Here is a 15,221-nt window from a genome sequence, read left to right on the forward strand (position 1 = left end):
TGGGACATCCAAAAGCATTTCAACTGAAGGGTGAGCAAAAGAACAGCAGTCTCCCACAGGTCCAAACAAACCAAACCATGGAATTGTCAGCAGCCCAAGAACCAACACCTGATTCGAAGACCTTTTTTTGGCAAAGCACCTGAACTGAACGCAGACAACCAAATGTTAAATCCAGAGAATCAAACTGACCCTCAAGTTCAGGAAGAGAAGAATCCCCAACTGAAGGAGTTAAATGCATACAGAAGGGAGGATGCCAAAACCTATATTGAGGAATAGCTGATCAACCAGAACCCATCAAAACAGGGAGAACAACAAATTTTCCTGAATATAAGAAAGGACTCCAAGAAGAAACCTTAACTAAAATAGATCCTGACAAAAAGGGACCAGTCAGTTAAAGTGGAGTTCCACCCATTTTAATAAGTTTAGATGTATGTAATCCCTTTTAAAATACTTTTACCAATGGAAACTTTTTTTTTTTGCAAGGAAATACCTTTTTTTTCTACTTTATTCATACGCACTTCCGGGTCCGGCCTCCTATAGGGGATTACGTCACTCGGAGATGGCAAGGGCTGCTGGGATGTATCCCAGCTGCCCTTGCGAATCGCCTAGTGACGAAATCTCGCATTATTACACCGGCACCAGCTGTACTCGGATGTATTGCATTGAGTCCGTGCTCCGCCCCGCCTCCTCTCATTGAGCTCTATGGGATGTATTGCTTGGAGTCCGCGCTCCGCTCCACCTCCGCCCCACCTCCTCTCAGTGAGTGCGGACTAAAAGCATTACATCCTGTAGAGCTCACTGAGAAGAGGCGGGGCGCAGGCAGGGCGGAGCACGGACTCAATGCAATACATCCGAGTACAGCTGGTGCCGATGTAATAATGCAAGATTTTGTCACTAGGCGATTCGCAAGGCCTGCTGGGATACATCCCAGCAGGCCTTGCGAATCGCTGAGTGACGTAATCGCCTATAGACGTCCAGACCTGGAAGTGCAGATGAATAAAGAAAAGAAAAAAAAAAAAAAAAACACAGAATTTTTGTAAAATTTTACCGTAAAATTCCTTTCTCTGAGTCCTCCGACAGTCGCCGCCACTTCATAATCTTCACTAATGGGGTAATTGACCTTTGCTCCGCAGGAGTAGCTAGGCAACAAGAATTGTTAATATCAAAGCTTTTAGCATATCACACCCCTAGGGGGTGGTCCCCTTCGTCAATACCTCCCTGCTTCCTGCATTCTCAACTCAGTTTCAGTAGCATAGCAGTAGAGTACATAAACAAACCCCAAAAGAGGGGCGGGGGCGGCGACTGTCGGAGGACTCAGAGAAAGGAATTTTACGGTAAGATTTTACAAAAATTAAGTTTTCTCTTACGTCCTCCGACAGTCGCCGCCACTTCATAATCTTCACTAATGGGGACGTCCCAGAGCAGTGTAGACATGAGGGGTGGGAAAAACGCAGCCGCGCCTAAAGCAACGCAGTACCCACATCAGAAAAAAGAACCTTACCAAAGTAAGAGAACCAACTGGGCAACAGGAAAACATGCTCAACAGGAGCAACATCCCAGGAAGAACAAGTAACCTAAGGGAAAAACACCCCAACAGCCAAGGACCCAAACAAGGGACCCTAAGGCACCGCCGCACTAAGAACCTTACGGCCAAAGGAAGCATCTGCCGATGCCTGAACATCCACCTTGTAAAATTTTGAGAAGGTGTGAACGGACGACCAAGTCGCCGCCTTACACACTTGGGCCACAGAAGCCTGATGACGATAGGCCCAAGACGTACTCAGAGACCTAGTAGAGTGCGCCTTCACAGGGAAAGGAGGAACCTTCCCCTTCAAAGCATAGGCTTGCACAATCGTCTGTCTGATCCATTTGGCGATGGTCGCAGCAGAAGCCGCCATGCCCTTCCGAGGACCCTCAGGAAGGACAAATAGAGAATCCGACTTGCGAAAGGATTTCGTCGATGACAGGTAAACTCTGAGCGCCCGAACAACATCCAAGGAATGCAAAGCCACCTCCTTTGGATGCTTAGGCTTCGCGCAAAGCGAAGGCAAGACAATGTCCTCATTGAGGTGAAATTCCGAGATCCTCTTCGGAAGAAAAGAAGGGTTAGGTCGTAAGACCACCTTATCCAAGTGAATCACCAAGTAAGGAGAGCTGCAGGACAGGGCTGCCAGCTCCGACACCCTGCGAGCCGAAGTGATCGCCACCAAAAAGGCAACCTTCTTGGACAACAGAGACAACGAGATCTCCCTGATCTTCTCAAAGGGAGCATGCTACAACACGGACAGAACAAGGTTCAAGTCCCATGGAGGTAAAGGGTCCCTCCGAGGAGGGGCCAAGCGTCGCACCCCTTGAACAAAGGTGCTAACCAAATAATTAGACGCCACAGGGCGTTGACAGAACGGCCAGCGCAGAAATCTGACCCTTAATCGTGGCCAACGCCAAGTGCTGGTCCACGCCCGTTTGAAGGAAAGCCAACACTCTCGATACCGAGTATGAGCGAGGGGAATACCCCCTGGACTCACACCAGGCAAAATACGCCTTCCAAGTATGGTAGTAAATCTTCCCCGAAGAGGCTTTTCTAGCCTCGATCAAAGTGGGAATGACCGCAGGGGAGAGACCCCTATCCTTCAGGACCTGGCTTCCAACAGCCAGGCCGTTAAAGCCAGTGACTGTAAAGCAGGATGGAATATCGGCCCTTGAGACAGAAGATCTTCTCGAAGAGGCAGACGCCACGGAGCGCCGACCGCCAGATTCACGAGGTCTGAGTACCAAGACCGGCGAGGCCAGTCTGGCGCCACCAGAATCACCGTGTGCGGTTCCGAGGCCAACCTGCGAAGGAGCCTGGACAGCAGCTGAATCGGTGGAAAGGCATACATCAGACGATACTGATGCCAGGGCGCCACTAACGCGTCTGAGGCGTCTGCCCGAGGATCGCGCGTCCTTGCCACGAACCTTTCCACCTTGTAGTTTAGACGAGACGCGAACAGGTCCACATCTGGGGAGCCCCACTTCGCGCACAACATCTGGAAGACATCCGGGTGAAGGGACCATTCCCCCTGGTCCAGGGTCTGGCGACTCAGATAATCCGCCTGCCAGTTCTCCACCCCCGGAATGTGAACTGCAGATATCGCCGGGACGTGTGTCTCGGCCCAAGACAGAATGTCGGCCACTTCCCGAGCCGCTCGGGCACTCCTGGTGCCCCCTTGGTGGTTGATGTAGGCCACCGCCGTGGCATTGTCCGTCTGCACCCGAACCGGACGGCCCTGAAGCCTGTCTGTCCAACGCAGAAGGCAGAGATTTATCGCTCGCAATTCCAGAATGTTGATCGGAAGGGAGGATTCCTCCTCCGACCAAGTTCCCTGGGCGGACAGAACGCCCAGAACACCACCCCAGCCCGACAGGCTGGCATCCGTGGTGATCACCGTCCACGACAAAGGACGAAAGGACTTGCCCGCCGGGGACTGGAGCCACCACAAAAGACCCCTTCGGGTGAGGCGGCTCAACGAAATCCGCAGATCCAGAGATTGCGGACGCCCGTCCCACTTGCCCAGGATCTCCGCCTGAAGATCCCGTGTGTGAAACTGGGCGAAGGGAATCGCCTCGAAAGCCGAGACCATCAATCCCAGACACCTCATACCCGTCCGGAGGGACGAGCACTGATTGTCCCTGAGGGACCTGACTTCGTCCTGAAGTGTCCGGAGCTTGTCTTCCGGCAGGAAGACCTTCGCTTGAACAGAGTCCAGGATCATCCCCAGGTAGGGAAGACGAACCGACGAACCAACTTCGGAAAATTTATCGTCCAACCGAACTCCTGCAGAGTCTGCATCGTGATGGACAGGTCGTTCACCAGGCCCTGACTGGTCGCAGACCAAATCAAGATATCGTCCAGATACCCCAAGACAGAGATGCCCTGGGCTCTCAGTAAAGCCAGGACCGGCGCAAGCACCTTGGTGAAAACCCGCGGAGCCGAAGCGAGACCAAAGGGTAACGCCACGAATTGGTAATGATCCTCCGCAATGGCGAATCGAAGGTACCTCTGGTGACCTTCGAAAATGGGGATGTGAAGGTATGCATCCTTCAAGTCGATGGAGGCCATGAATTCCCCCGGAACCAGGGCAGCCACCACGGAGCGCAGGGATTCCATGCGGAACCTGCGAACCCGCACAAAGCGGTTCAGAGCTTTTAAGTCCAAAATCGGACGTACCTTGCCCTCCTTTCTGGGCACAGTGAACAGATTGGAATAGAACCCCCGAAATCTGTCCCGATGAGGCACCGGAACCACCACTCCCTGGGCCCGCAGGTCCCGCACCGCCAGGTGCAGATCCTGCAAGCGCTCCGGAGACAGCTGAAGATTTGAGGGAAAAAATCTGCTCGCCGGTCGAGAGAGAAACTCGATCTTGTATCCAGATCGAACGATTTCCTGAACCCACCTGTCCCGAATGCGGGCCAGCCAGGGTTGAAGAAAACCGAGCAAACGTCCCCCCACCCCAGAACCGGGTGAGGGCGCCCCTTCAGGCCGAATTGGCATGGGCAGCGGATCCGGACTGGCCGGACTTCTGCTTACCTACCCACGGCTTCTTCTGGGAGCCTTGGCCCTTGAAGGGCTTGCCCTTATATTGCGACCGAAAGGCACGAAAGGACCCCCGAGAGGGCCTAAACGAGGTATTCTTCTTACCGCGAACAAACCTATTCTTGCGAGTTTGGGGTAAGAGAGTGCTCTTACCCCCGGAAATTCCCTTTATCAGAGTATCCAAAGACTCGCCAAAAAGCCGAGATCCCGCGTAGGGCAATTTAGCTAAAGTCTTGCGAGATGATTGGTCAACCGACCAACATTTCAGCCATATCAGGCGACGGTTCAATACCGCCACACTCGAGAGGCGTGCAGCCAAAGGGACTAAATCCAAGTCCGCATCACACAAATACATGACACCCTGATGAATTTGATCCACCATAGCCAATGTTGTCGGTGGAGCAGAGTCAGCCACCAGGGTGCGCCTGAGCACCTGCGCCCAATCCGCAATAGCCTGGGCCGCCAAAATGGAAGCAAAAATAGGCTTCAGCATAGAACCAGCAACCGTATAAGCATGACGGGCAAGAGACTCCAATCTCCTGTCTGTAGGGTCCCGGAACACCGGGGTATCCTCAGCAGGGATCGCAGTAGATTTATTCAAAACCGCCACCGCGTGATCCACCTGAGGCGGCACACACCAACGCTCAGCCGTGGTGGGTGTAAATGGATAACGCAGCTTGAACTTACTGGGCACAGTAAAGGGCTTCTTTAAATTGCGCCATTGCTCATCAACAGCACGCTGAAATTCCGCAGGGCAGGGAAAAACCTGCGCTGTTTTGCGTTTCCTTTGCGTTCCATAAGAGGACATCAAAGCAGGAGGACATGGTTCATCCTGCAAACGCAGTGTTTCCTTGATAGAAACAACCAACTCATCCATGAGTGCAAGCTCTTCAGGCGAGCCAGGGGGAGAATTATCAACCCCTTCTACCTCAGCCTCCCCCTCAGACCCCCCAAGGTCCAGAGACGAGCGAGACCCTGAGAAGGGCACTCCAGCCAAAGCAGCCCCATCGCCCTCTGAATCAGAGGAAATAGACAATCTGGGCCGTTTTGCGGATCGATCAGCCATTAGCATCTGCACCTGAGAAGCCAAGTTCGCCACAATAGCAGCCAGATCAGCCCCCTCGGGGGATGCAGCAGCCCCTTGGCCCCCCACCAAGGTGGGAGGAAACTTGCAATCCTGAGAATCCATGCCCCAGCAATAATTGAAAAAAGGAGGACTGCCCCTTTAAGACCGCGGCGAGCGTAGCCCACCGCACCCTACTGTATGTACCGACCCCCACAGGGATAAGGACACTGAGCAAGGAAATACAGGAAAAGGAAAGGTAAAAACCTGGAGAGACCACACAGGCTGCTGCCACCGATCGCTGTTCCAGAGAAAAAGGAAGTGATGCAATGACTATGCAGGCTACACAAACATGGCCGCTCGGCTGAGGCATTTTAGGCAATGAGAAAATGGCGCCGACATGTGGCTGTATGATCGATCGCCGCCAAAATGGCGGCGTTTGGCGTCAAAACACCGCGCCATACCACACAGGGCCGGTCACCATAATTTGCCGCAAAAAAATAGCGGGTCGCAGTAGCGGCCGCCGCATAGCATGTCTAAGCCCAGTCTGCCCCATACTCTCACATAGCAGAGCGGGAGAGCCCCCCCCCCCCCCCCCCGCAGCCCACAGAAAGGCAGCTATTCCACACAGGAATCTGACAGGGAGCTCAGCACATACACAGACATGCAGGGTCACACAGTCACAGACCGACACCCAAAACAGACAGGTCCCCACATAGAATTGCACTTACCAGTCCGGATGGCGTGGGGAGCCTTCTCCAGCGACCAAACCGCTGCACTGAGGACAGGGAGTGTCGCAGCCAGGACGCAGTGGAACTGCAGTGCGAAACCGCAAATGGCGTCCGGTGAGGTAGCCACCTCACAGGCAGCATCCCTGCAGCGAACAGGGATGGGTCGTTCAATATGCCAGGGAAAACCTGAGCTGAACGCTCGATGGCAGGCTGGGAAGCCCCTGGCCCTGAACCCTGGGATCCAGGGCGGCCAGTCCGAGACCCAGCTCCGCATGATAATCTTCATCCGAAGAAACTAAACTAATGCTGAGAAAAAGAACAGCTAAGTAAAAGAAAGAGAAAAATACTCAAAATAAAATCAAAAAGAGGGTAGAAGGCTGAGACTGAAAGCCCCAGCACAGGATCAGCCAGCTACTCCTAAGCTAGGCATTAGAAACTGAGTTGAGAATGCAGGAAGCAGGGAGGTATTGACTGAGGGGACCACCCCCTAGGGGTGTGATATGCTAAAAGCTTTGATATTAACAAATCTTGTTGCCTAGCTACTCCTGCGGAGCAAAGGTCAATTACCCCATTAGTGAAGATTATGAAGTGGCGGCGACTGTCGGAGGACGTAAGAGAAAGGGTATTTCCTTGCAAAAAAAATAAAAAATGTTTCCATTGGTAAAAGTATTTTTAAAGGGGATTACATACATCTAAACTTATTAAAATGGGTGGAACTCCACTTTAAGTAGGAAGCCCATAGAACTTACCACAGTGTCTGGTCAGGCAACTAATCAGCTATATCACAACAGCCTGCAAGATAACGTAGTGACTTCCGAGTCTACAAAAGAGCTCAGAAACTTTGTCCAATTAAGCCAAATGACTGAAGGTTTAGAGCAGGCATGTCCAACTTGCGGCCCGGAACCACAGGCAATGCGGCCCACTGCCCCCTAACAATTTTTTTTTTTTTTTTTTGCTGGGGAGGAAAGTAGTCGAGTCGGGGGCATGGCCACAGAGGCTGCCTCAGAGGGGATCATCCACTAGTTGTGTTAAATTAGTGCTGGGGGCACGGCAGCTTTTATTACTTATATACCTTAACTATAGTATATATTTTATATGCGGCCCGAGAAAATTTCTCTACACTCTATGTGGCCTAGAGAAACCAAAAGGTTGGACACCCATGGTTTAGAGTGTAAGAAAGAAGGAAGCATAAGCAAGGAAAATTGTGTATATCTTTGACAAATGTTTTTCATGTATCCATTAAAAACGAATTGCCTAATCAGAAAGAAACAAAACTTACGTATATCTTCAGCAAAAATGATACTGGTTAGCCGTGTAGGATGATTTGCTCGCGCTTGTACTACAGCACGTTGTGAGCATTGCTGGTCATGAGTGCTTAACGGAACTATGCTGGCAACCTCAGGTCTAGTTGATGACCTATGAAGAAGAAGTAAAAGTGAAAAAAAAAGAATTATGAAATTGCCAACATTATGTAGTAAAGATAGCCATGTGCTCAAAAATACTACTATTCTAAAGCCGGGTACACACTATTAGTGTTTTTTTTTGTTCAAATACCATGGTTGAAACGGTCAGCTCCGGTTGGAGACGCTGTACTATGCGAGGTTAGTTCAGCGATCTAGCTGAGCGGTTGTATTCTGAGTGGGGGATGGCTCCCCTTCCAGAATACTCTGATCAGCTGCTGGTTTTCCAGAATGCATGTCCAACAGAAGTCATACAAACGGCTGGCATCTGTCAGACAGAAGGACATACACAAGGGCCGAATGTCGGCCGTTTTTTTAACCGGTCATTGTCTCCCGACATTCGGTCCATGTTTACCCGACTTTAGTTTAAACATTTTTTTAACTACTGTATACTAAAGTTTTCCATACACACAATACAATCTGATTGCACAATCTCTGGACAATGACTTTCTAGTTCGAGGGCCTTCCTATATTTAAATTAGGGCATTAAATTGTGAGGCTGTGTAATTTACATATAATACATTTCTAATACAGTGTCTAGGCAAAACCTTTTGACAGAAAATGTTATCTGCAAAATAATCCCCATGTTTCTACAAATACTTTGCAGTGTCTACTTTCAAAAACAGGGGTAATTTGTTGGGGTGTTTGTACTATCTAGGCATTTTAGGGCTTCAAAAACTGCGATAGGTAGTCAGGAAATGAAAACGCATTAGTTACGACCTTTAAAAGTCCATTGCTTTCTGGATTTTGGGCCCCATTTACGGCTGGGCTAGGCTCCCAAAAAGCGTTACATGTGGTATCCCCATACTTGGGAGAAGTAGCAGAATGTGTTTAGGGGTGTAATTCCACATATATCCATGGCATGAGTGAGAAATCTCATCAACCTTTTCGCTTCCAGGCCCTGCTCCACTTTTAAACTCAGCTGGCCAGCCCATTTTTACAATTATTACTTTGCTTTTTTATTTTTCACCTAAAGCTTTCAGAGTTTGTAAAAGATCCACCAAACCATATATCATTTTCTGAAAGCACAGAACCAGTAGAATAAAAAGAAGGTTCTACTGATTTTTAAAGGACCCACTACAGTTGCGCAAAAGTTTATCAAAACAATACTTTTGCTAAAAATACACTAAAATCATTATTACCAGATAAACACACAGCAAATTTTACAAAGTTCCTACTAAATATAATAGTTTAACCTGTATTGAGTGAATACCGTGCATCCGGAAAGTATTAACAACGCTTCACTTTTTCCACATTTTGTTATGGTACAGCCTTAGTCTAAAATGGATTAAAGGGTAACTTCGTTTGTGGGGGGGGGGGGGGGGGGAATAGCAAATAAAGAAAAAATAAAGCGTATACAATTGCGACACAAGTCATATTGTAACTGAATGTTATTAAAAATTACCTTTCCTTTTCAATCTGCAGCCACTGTCATTTTCTGAAAAAGCAATATGGCTACCTGAAGTTGTTCTGCAACTAAAATTTAATTTTTGGTGAGATACTAGTCTACCAATAGGAACTAGTCTACAAAGATTAAGGCCCACCAGATTTCCTCATTAGTACTGTGCAGCTGCAATGACTGAACAATTGCCAGTTAACTAGTTAAATACAGGGCACTTTCACCCCCTTCCTGCCCAGACCAATTTTCAGCTTTCTGTGCTCTTACAATTTTAATGAAAATGTACTCAGTCATGCAAAACTGTACACAAACAAATTTTTTATCATTTATTTTCAAACAAATATAGCTTTCTTTTGGTGGCATTTAATCATCACTGGGTTTTTTATTTCTTGCAATAAGTTAAAAAAAAAAAAAAAAAATGGATTTTTGTAAAATCTTACCGTAAAATCCTTTTCTCTTAGCTCATTGACAGACGTAGTCCTCGGTGATACAGCACCTTTGGGTTATGTTGCCTCCACAGGAGCAGGACTAGACAGGAAATTAAAATGCTCTGGCCACACCCTAGGGGTAGTCCCAGAGGGTATATCCTCTCTCTCTCTGCCTCAGCAAATCAGTTATGTCAAAAAGCAGTCTTTAGAGATTTTAACCCAACCCAACTCCAAAACAGAGGGGCGGGGACTACGTCTGTCAATGAGCTAAGAGAAAAGGATTTTACGGTAAGATTTTACAAAAATCCATTTTTCTCTATCGCTCATTGACAGACGTAGTCCTCGGTGATACAGCACCTTCGGGACGTCCCAGAGCAGTATCACAAATGAGGGGTGGGAAAATGGAAATCAAATCCCAATCTAGAAGGCCCAACCGGTGCCAAATAGAAGTTTACAATGCTCATCCTTAATGATGAGACTCAACAAAAAAGAAATTTTTCAAACAGAAAAAAACTCTCGAGGTAGACCACCGGTCTCCTCAAACTGCGGCCTGCAAAACCTTGCGGCCAAATGAGGCATCCGCCGATGCCGTCACATCAATTTTATAGAATTTTGTAAAGGTATGTACCGACGACCAGGTGGCCGCCTTACATACCTGGACCACTGACGCCTGATGGCGAAAGGCCCAGGAAGTACTGAGCGCTCGAGTGGAGTGCGCCCTAACAGGGAACGGAGGACTCTGACCCTTAATAGAATAAGCCTGTACCACCATCTGTCTAATCCATTTGGCAATGGTCGCGGCAGATGCAGGCAAACCCTTTCTGGGGCCATCCGTGATCACAAAAAGTGAATCCGTCTTACGGAATGATTCCGTAGCTTTCAGGTATACTCTGATTGCCCGAACCACATCCAAGGAATGCAACGCATGTTCCCGATGATGCTTGGGCTGAGGACACAAGGAAGGTAGTACAATATCTTCATTCAGATGAAAATCTGAAACCACCTTAGGAAGAAAGGATGGCTTAGGATGAAGTACTACCTTATCCCTATGAATCACTAGGTATGGGGACTGGCATGATAATGCAGCCAGTTCTGACACCCTGCGAGCAGAAGTGATAGCCACCAAGAAGGCCACCTTCTGGGATAAAGTAAACAAGGGAATCTCCCTGATGTTTTCAAAGGGAGGTTTCTGTAGAACCGACAAAACTAAATTAAGATCCCAGGGCGGTAAGGGCGCGCGGACTGGTGGAGCCAGGTGCCGCACCCCCTGGATGAAATTCCGCACCAAGGACTTGGTAGCTAAAGGTTTCTGAAAGAAGATTGCTAATGCTGAAACTTGACCCTTGATGGTGCTCAAGGCTAGCTTCTGCTCAACCCCTTGTTGCAAAAAAGCCAATATTCGAGTCACCGAATAGGTACGTGGAGGAAATCCTAAAGATTCGCACCACGCAATATAAGTCTTCCATGTGTGATAATAGACCTTGCTGGAAGTCGCTTTCCTTGCTTTAATAAGGGTAGGAATGACTAAAGCTGACAACCCTCTGTCCTTCAGTACTTGGGTCTCAATGGCCAGGCCATTAAAACCAGCGACTGTAAAGCACGATGGTAAATTGGTCCTTGAGACCACAGACACTCCCTGAGACGAAGTTCCCACGGAACGTCTGCGACTAGCCTGTCCAAGTCGGCCAGGCCGGCTTGACGAGGCCAGCCTAGAATTTCTAGGACCACTGGTGCTGACTGGATCTGAACCAGGCGTCCCTAGAGCTATCTGGCCCCGACCATCCGAGAAAGTCTGGTCGTTTTCTGTTCCCACACATTTATCAGATACCTGATTGCTATCAGGAAGGGTGATCTTTTCTGGTTGAACCTCAGGGACCGAAGTCACCCGGCTAGAGGCTTCTTGGCCTGTCTGGTCAACCAGATCCGATTCCTGTGGGGAATTGAGACTAATCTTAGGAAAAGGTAAAGGAAAAGATCTATTCAGGGAACGGTGACTACCGCTCCCTGTAGTACTTAAATGTTGGAAGGGAAGAATCGCACCGGTAGTAGTAGTTGATGCTCGATCTAATGTCCTGAATACCGGTGAAAACGTCCCCCCACCCTCAAACCGGGTGGGGGCGCACCTTCAGGCTGTGTACTCCTTTGCTTCGGGTTTGGCTGAGTTGGTCCTCTGTTTGTCCGACCAGCCTTTCTTGAACCCTCCTGGAGGAGTCTTGCCTTTCCCGCTTGTTCCAGCCGGGCGTGCGAACCCTTTATGGGCGGTAAAGAAAGGTCCTCGCTTGTTGCGAGGTCCCTTAGCTTTAGCAGCCTGTGGCAAAAAAGTGCTCTTGCCCCCGGTGGCATCCTTAATGATTTCATCTAGGGTGGCCCCAAATAGACGATTCCCCTGAAAGGGGAGATTCGTCAAGGTCTTTTTGGAACCTAGGTCAGCTGACCAGCATTTTAACCACAGCACACGTCTGAGGATTACCGCTGACATAGATGCATGCCCTAATAGGGGAGTGGTGTCCAAGGCTGCGTCACAGATAAACTGTAGCCCTTGTATAATCTGTTCCATCAAATCAGATGTTTCCTGGGGAATATCTTTTCCCCTAAGGTCTTGGCGTACCAATCTCGCCCATTCCGTAAGTGTCTGGGAAACTAGACCAATAACAATTACTGGTCTAAATGCTGACCCTATCAGAGAGAAGATGGTGCGGGACTCTGCTTCCATCTTTCGATCCACCGGATCCTTAAAGGACGAAGTGTCCTCCACTGGGATAATCGTGGCTTTATTCAGCCTGGAAATAGGTGGATCCACCACTGGTGGTACCGTCCATTTCTTAATGATGGATTCCTCAAACGGATAGCGTCTAGCAATACGCTTGGAAATAGTAAAGGTACGTTTAGAATGCTCCCATTCTCCTTTAATCTTATTACCAAAACACTTGGGTACAGGAAAAACCTTTACCGTTTTGATGGGCTTGGTAGTACCAAAAGGAATCTCTGTATCAGTTGCTTCTGCCGGTAAAACCTCAAGTTTTAAGGTTTCCTGCACTGCCACAACTAGTGCGTCCACCAATGCTTCTTCCTGAATTATAGCGGGAGAAGAAACGTCCTCCTCACTGTCTGAGGGAGCTTTACCTGAGGTAACAGCCCTTGCAGAGGGACCTGCAACTGCAGTGACCATCTCTGAATCTGAGTCAGAGGTGTCAGATAATATAGGGGTAGGCGGGGGTCGCTTCCTTGACCCTTGTCCCCGACAGGCCGCCTCCACCCGAGCCACCATAGACTCCAAAATTGCTGTAAATGCCTCTACACTCTGTGCACCGGCGGGTCCCGTGGCCCCCTCGAGGGAAACAGGTGGGGGAATTTGTGTGGCAGGGTCCATGATTATTCCAGTAACTTCCCGGATAATTTAATTCAAAAATAAAAAACTTTTTTTTTTTTTTTTTTCACAGACCCCCAGCGCCACAAAAGCCCCTTAGTGTTAGGGATCCCCATCGAGAGAGAGAGAGAGAGAGAGAGAGAGAGAGAGAGAGAGAGAGAGAGAGAGAGAGAGAGAGAGAGAGAGAGAGAGAGAGAGAGAGACCCCCAGGCTCACCACTTGATGCTCAGAGTTTAACTGCAACAGGTTACAGCGCTGTCTTGACAAACAGGAAGTCTTTTGGCTGGCTGCCCAGGAAGAAAGGAGGCGGCTCCGCCCCTCTGCACGCCTTCCGGCGCCTCCCCTAGCTCCACGAGGTGTTTGGATCACCTCAAACATGGCCGCCCCCATGCTGGAGACACGAGGCTACGCCAAAATGGCGGCTCGTGCAATCCAGCAAAAAAAATGGCGGCGGCCTGTACCGAATAGCGGTGTGCTGCAGGGCACACAACACTATCTCTGCATGGGGATTTTTGGCGTGGTTGGCGGTACCGGCCCTGGCGGACCTCATGGCCTTCGGAAGGCCTGCTATAGCTGGAGATTTGACTAGGAAGGCAGTCTACATGTCCGTGGCTTCTGACTGGTAGGTACCTTATTCTTATCACAGTAAGATTCCCAGACTGCCACTGATTACAATCTTTTAAACATGTATACAATTAGATTGTTAGCTCCCAAACCAAGCCTCCTGGCTTTTTGCACATAAAATCACACTCAAAGTAGGGGGATCTGTGCCATGTTATAGGATAGAGGGGGACTCTATCTTACCATACAGAGAGGGGCCCGCGTTCACCACAAGACAAGTCAGGGGGAAAAGGGGGAACATACTACTCACCATACCGGAACCAGGCGGGCACCAACTCCTGACAGTACCCCTCTCCACCGGGGCGGGAGGGCTGTCGACCAATACGGACGCCGTGACTCATGGTCTTTGGCGGTTCAGCGAGACGTTTAACTCGCGGGGTCAGTCCCTTAATGGGACTTTGTCGCGGCCGACCCAGCGCGGAGCTATGGCCTGCACGCGCTCGTAGGCTGAACTGGGGTGACCACCGGATCTCAACATCCAGCCCGTCGCCCAGTTCAGCTTTCTTGCTTGAAGATCTCACAGGAACACTGGAGAAAAAAGCTGTCTAAAAAAATCTTTTTAAGAAAAAAAATCTTGCCAGGACCGAAGATCCCAGCAAGGTATCTAGGTCCTTACTCCTAACTAGACAGAAAATAACTGATTTGCTGAGGCAGAGAGAGAGAGGATATACCCTCTGGGACTGCCCTTAGGGTGTGGCCAGAGCATTTTAATTTCCTGTCTAGTCCTGCTCCTGTGGAGGCAACATAACCCGAAGTCGCTGTATCACCGAGGACTACGTCTGTCAATGAGCGATAGAGAAAAAACATTTTGAAAGAAAAAAAAAAAAAAAAAAAAAAACTTAGCTTCTATTGTAAAATTGTGCAAAGAAGTAATTTTTGTTCATAAATTTGGGCCAAAATTTATACTGCTACATATCTTCGGCAAAAATAACCCAAAAAAAGGATAATACTGTGTGAAAGTTAGAGTCTGCAAGCTATGGTGCCAATCATTGAAAACTGATCACAACTAATTACACCTGATGTATTGACGGCCTATTTTTTACTTATTGAGGCCCTGAAATGTCAGGACAGTACAAATACCCCCCAGATGACCCCTTTTTGTAAAGTAGACAGTTCAAGGTATTTGGTAAGAGGCATGGTGAGTTTTTTTTTTTTTTTTTTGAAGCTGTAATTTTATTCACACAATTCTTGGGAAAATAAAGAAATTATTTTTTTTTTTTTTTTTTTTTTTTTTTTTTTACACAAAATGGTCATAACAAGTTATTTCTCACACACAGTATATGCATACTTTCAATTACACCCAAAATACAGCCTGCTACTCCTCCCGAGTATGGTGATACCACATGTGAGACTTTTACACAGCCCGACCACATAGAGAGGCCCAACATGTAGGGAGCACCGTCAGGCATTCTAGGAGCATAAATGACACATACAATTTCCTAATGACCCATCACACTTTTGAAGGCCCTGGAGCAACAGAACAATAAATTACACACAAAATGACCCCATTTTGGAAAGCAAAACACCCCATACATACACCAATATAATGAGTCTTCTGAATATGCAATTTCTTTCCACA

General features: G+C 48.5%; 1 protein-coding gene across 1 annotated transcript in view; it reads right to left on the reverse strand.

Annotated features, from left to right (window-relative positions):
• The window catches only part of NUP210 (nucleoporin 210), a gene marked incomplete at its 5' end in the record, with an annotated part of 331,314 nt that overhangs the window by 295,506 nt on the left and 20,587 nt on the right, over window positions 1–15,221 (reverse strand). The window contains one exon of the mRNA XM_082265210.1: window positions 7,647–7,783. Coding sequence (XP_082121336.1) covers window positions 7,647–7,783 — 137 coding nt within the window. The remainder of the gene's footprint in view (window positions 1–7,646; window positions 7,784–15,221) is intronic.

The sequence above is a fragment of the Pelophylax lessonae genome, assembly GCF_965119305.1.
Source record: "Pelophylax lessonae genome assembly, chromosome: 8".
Lineage (NCBI taxonomy): Eukaryota > Metazoa > Chordata > Amphibia > Anura > Ranidae > Pelophylax > Pelophylax lessonae.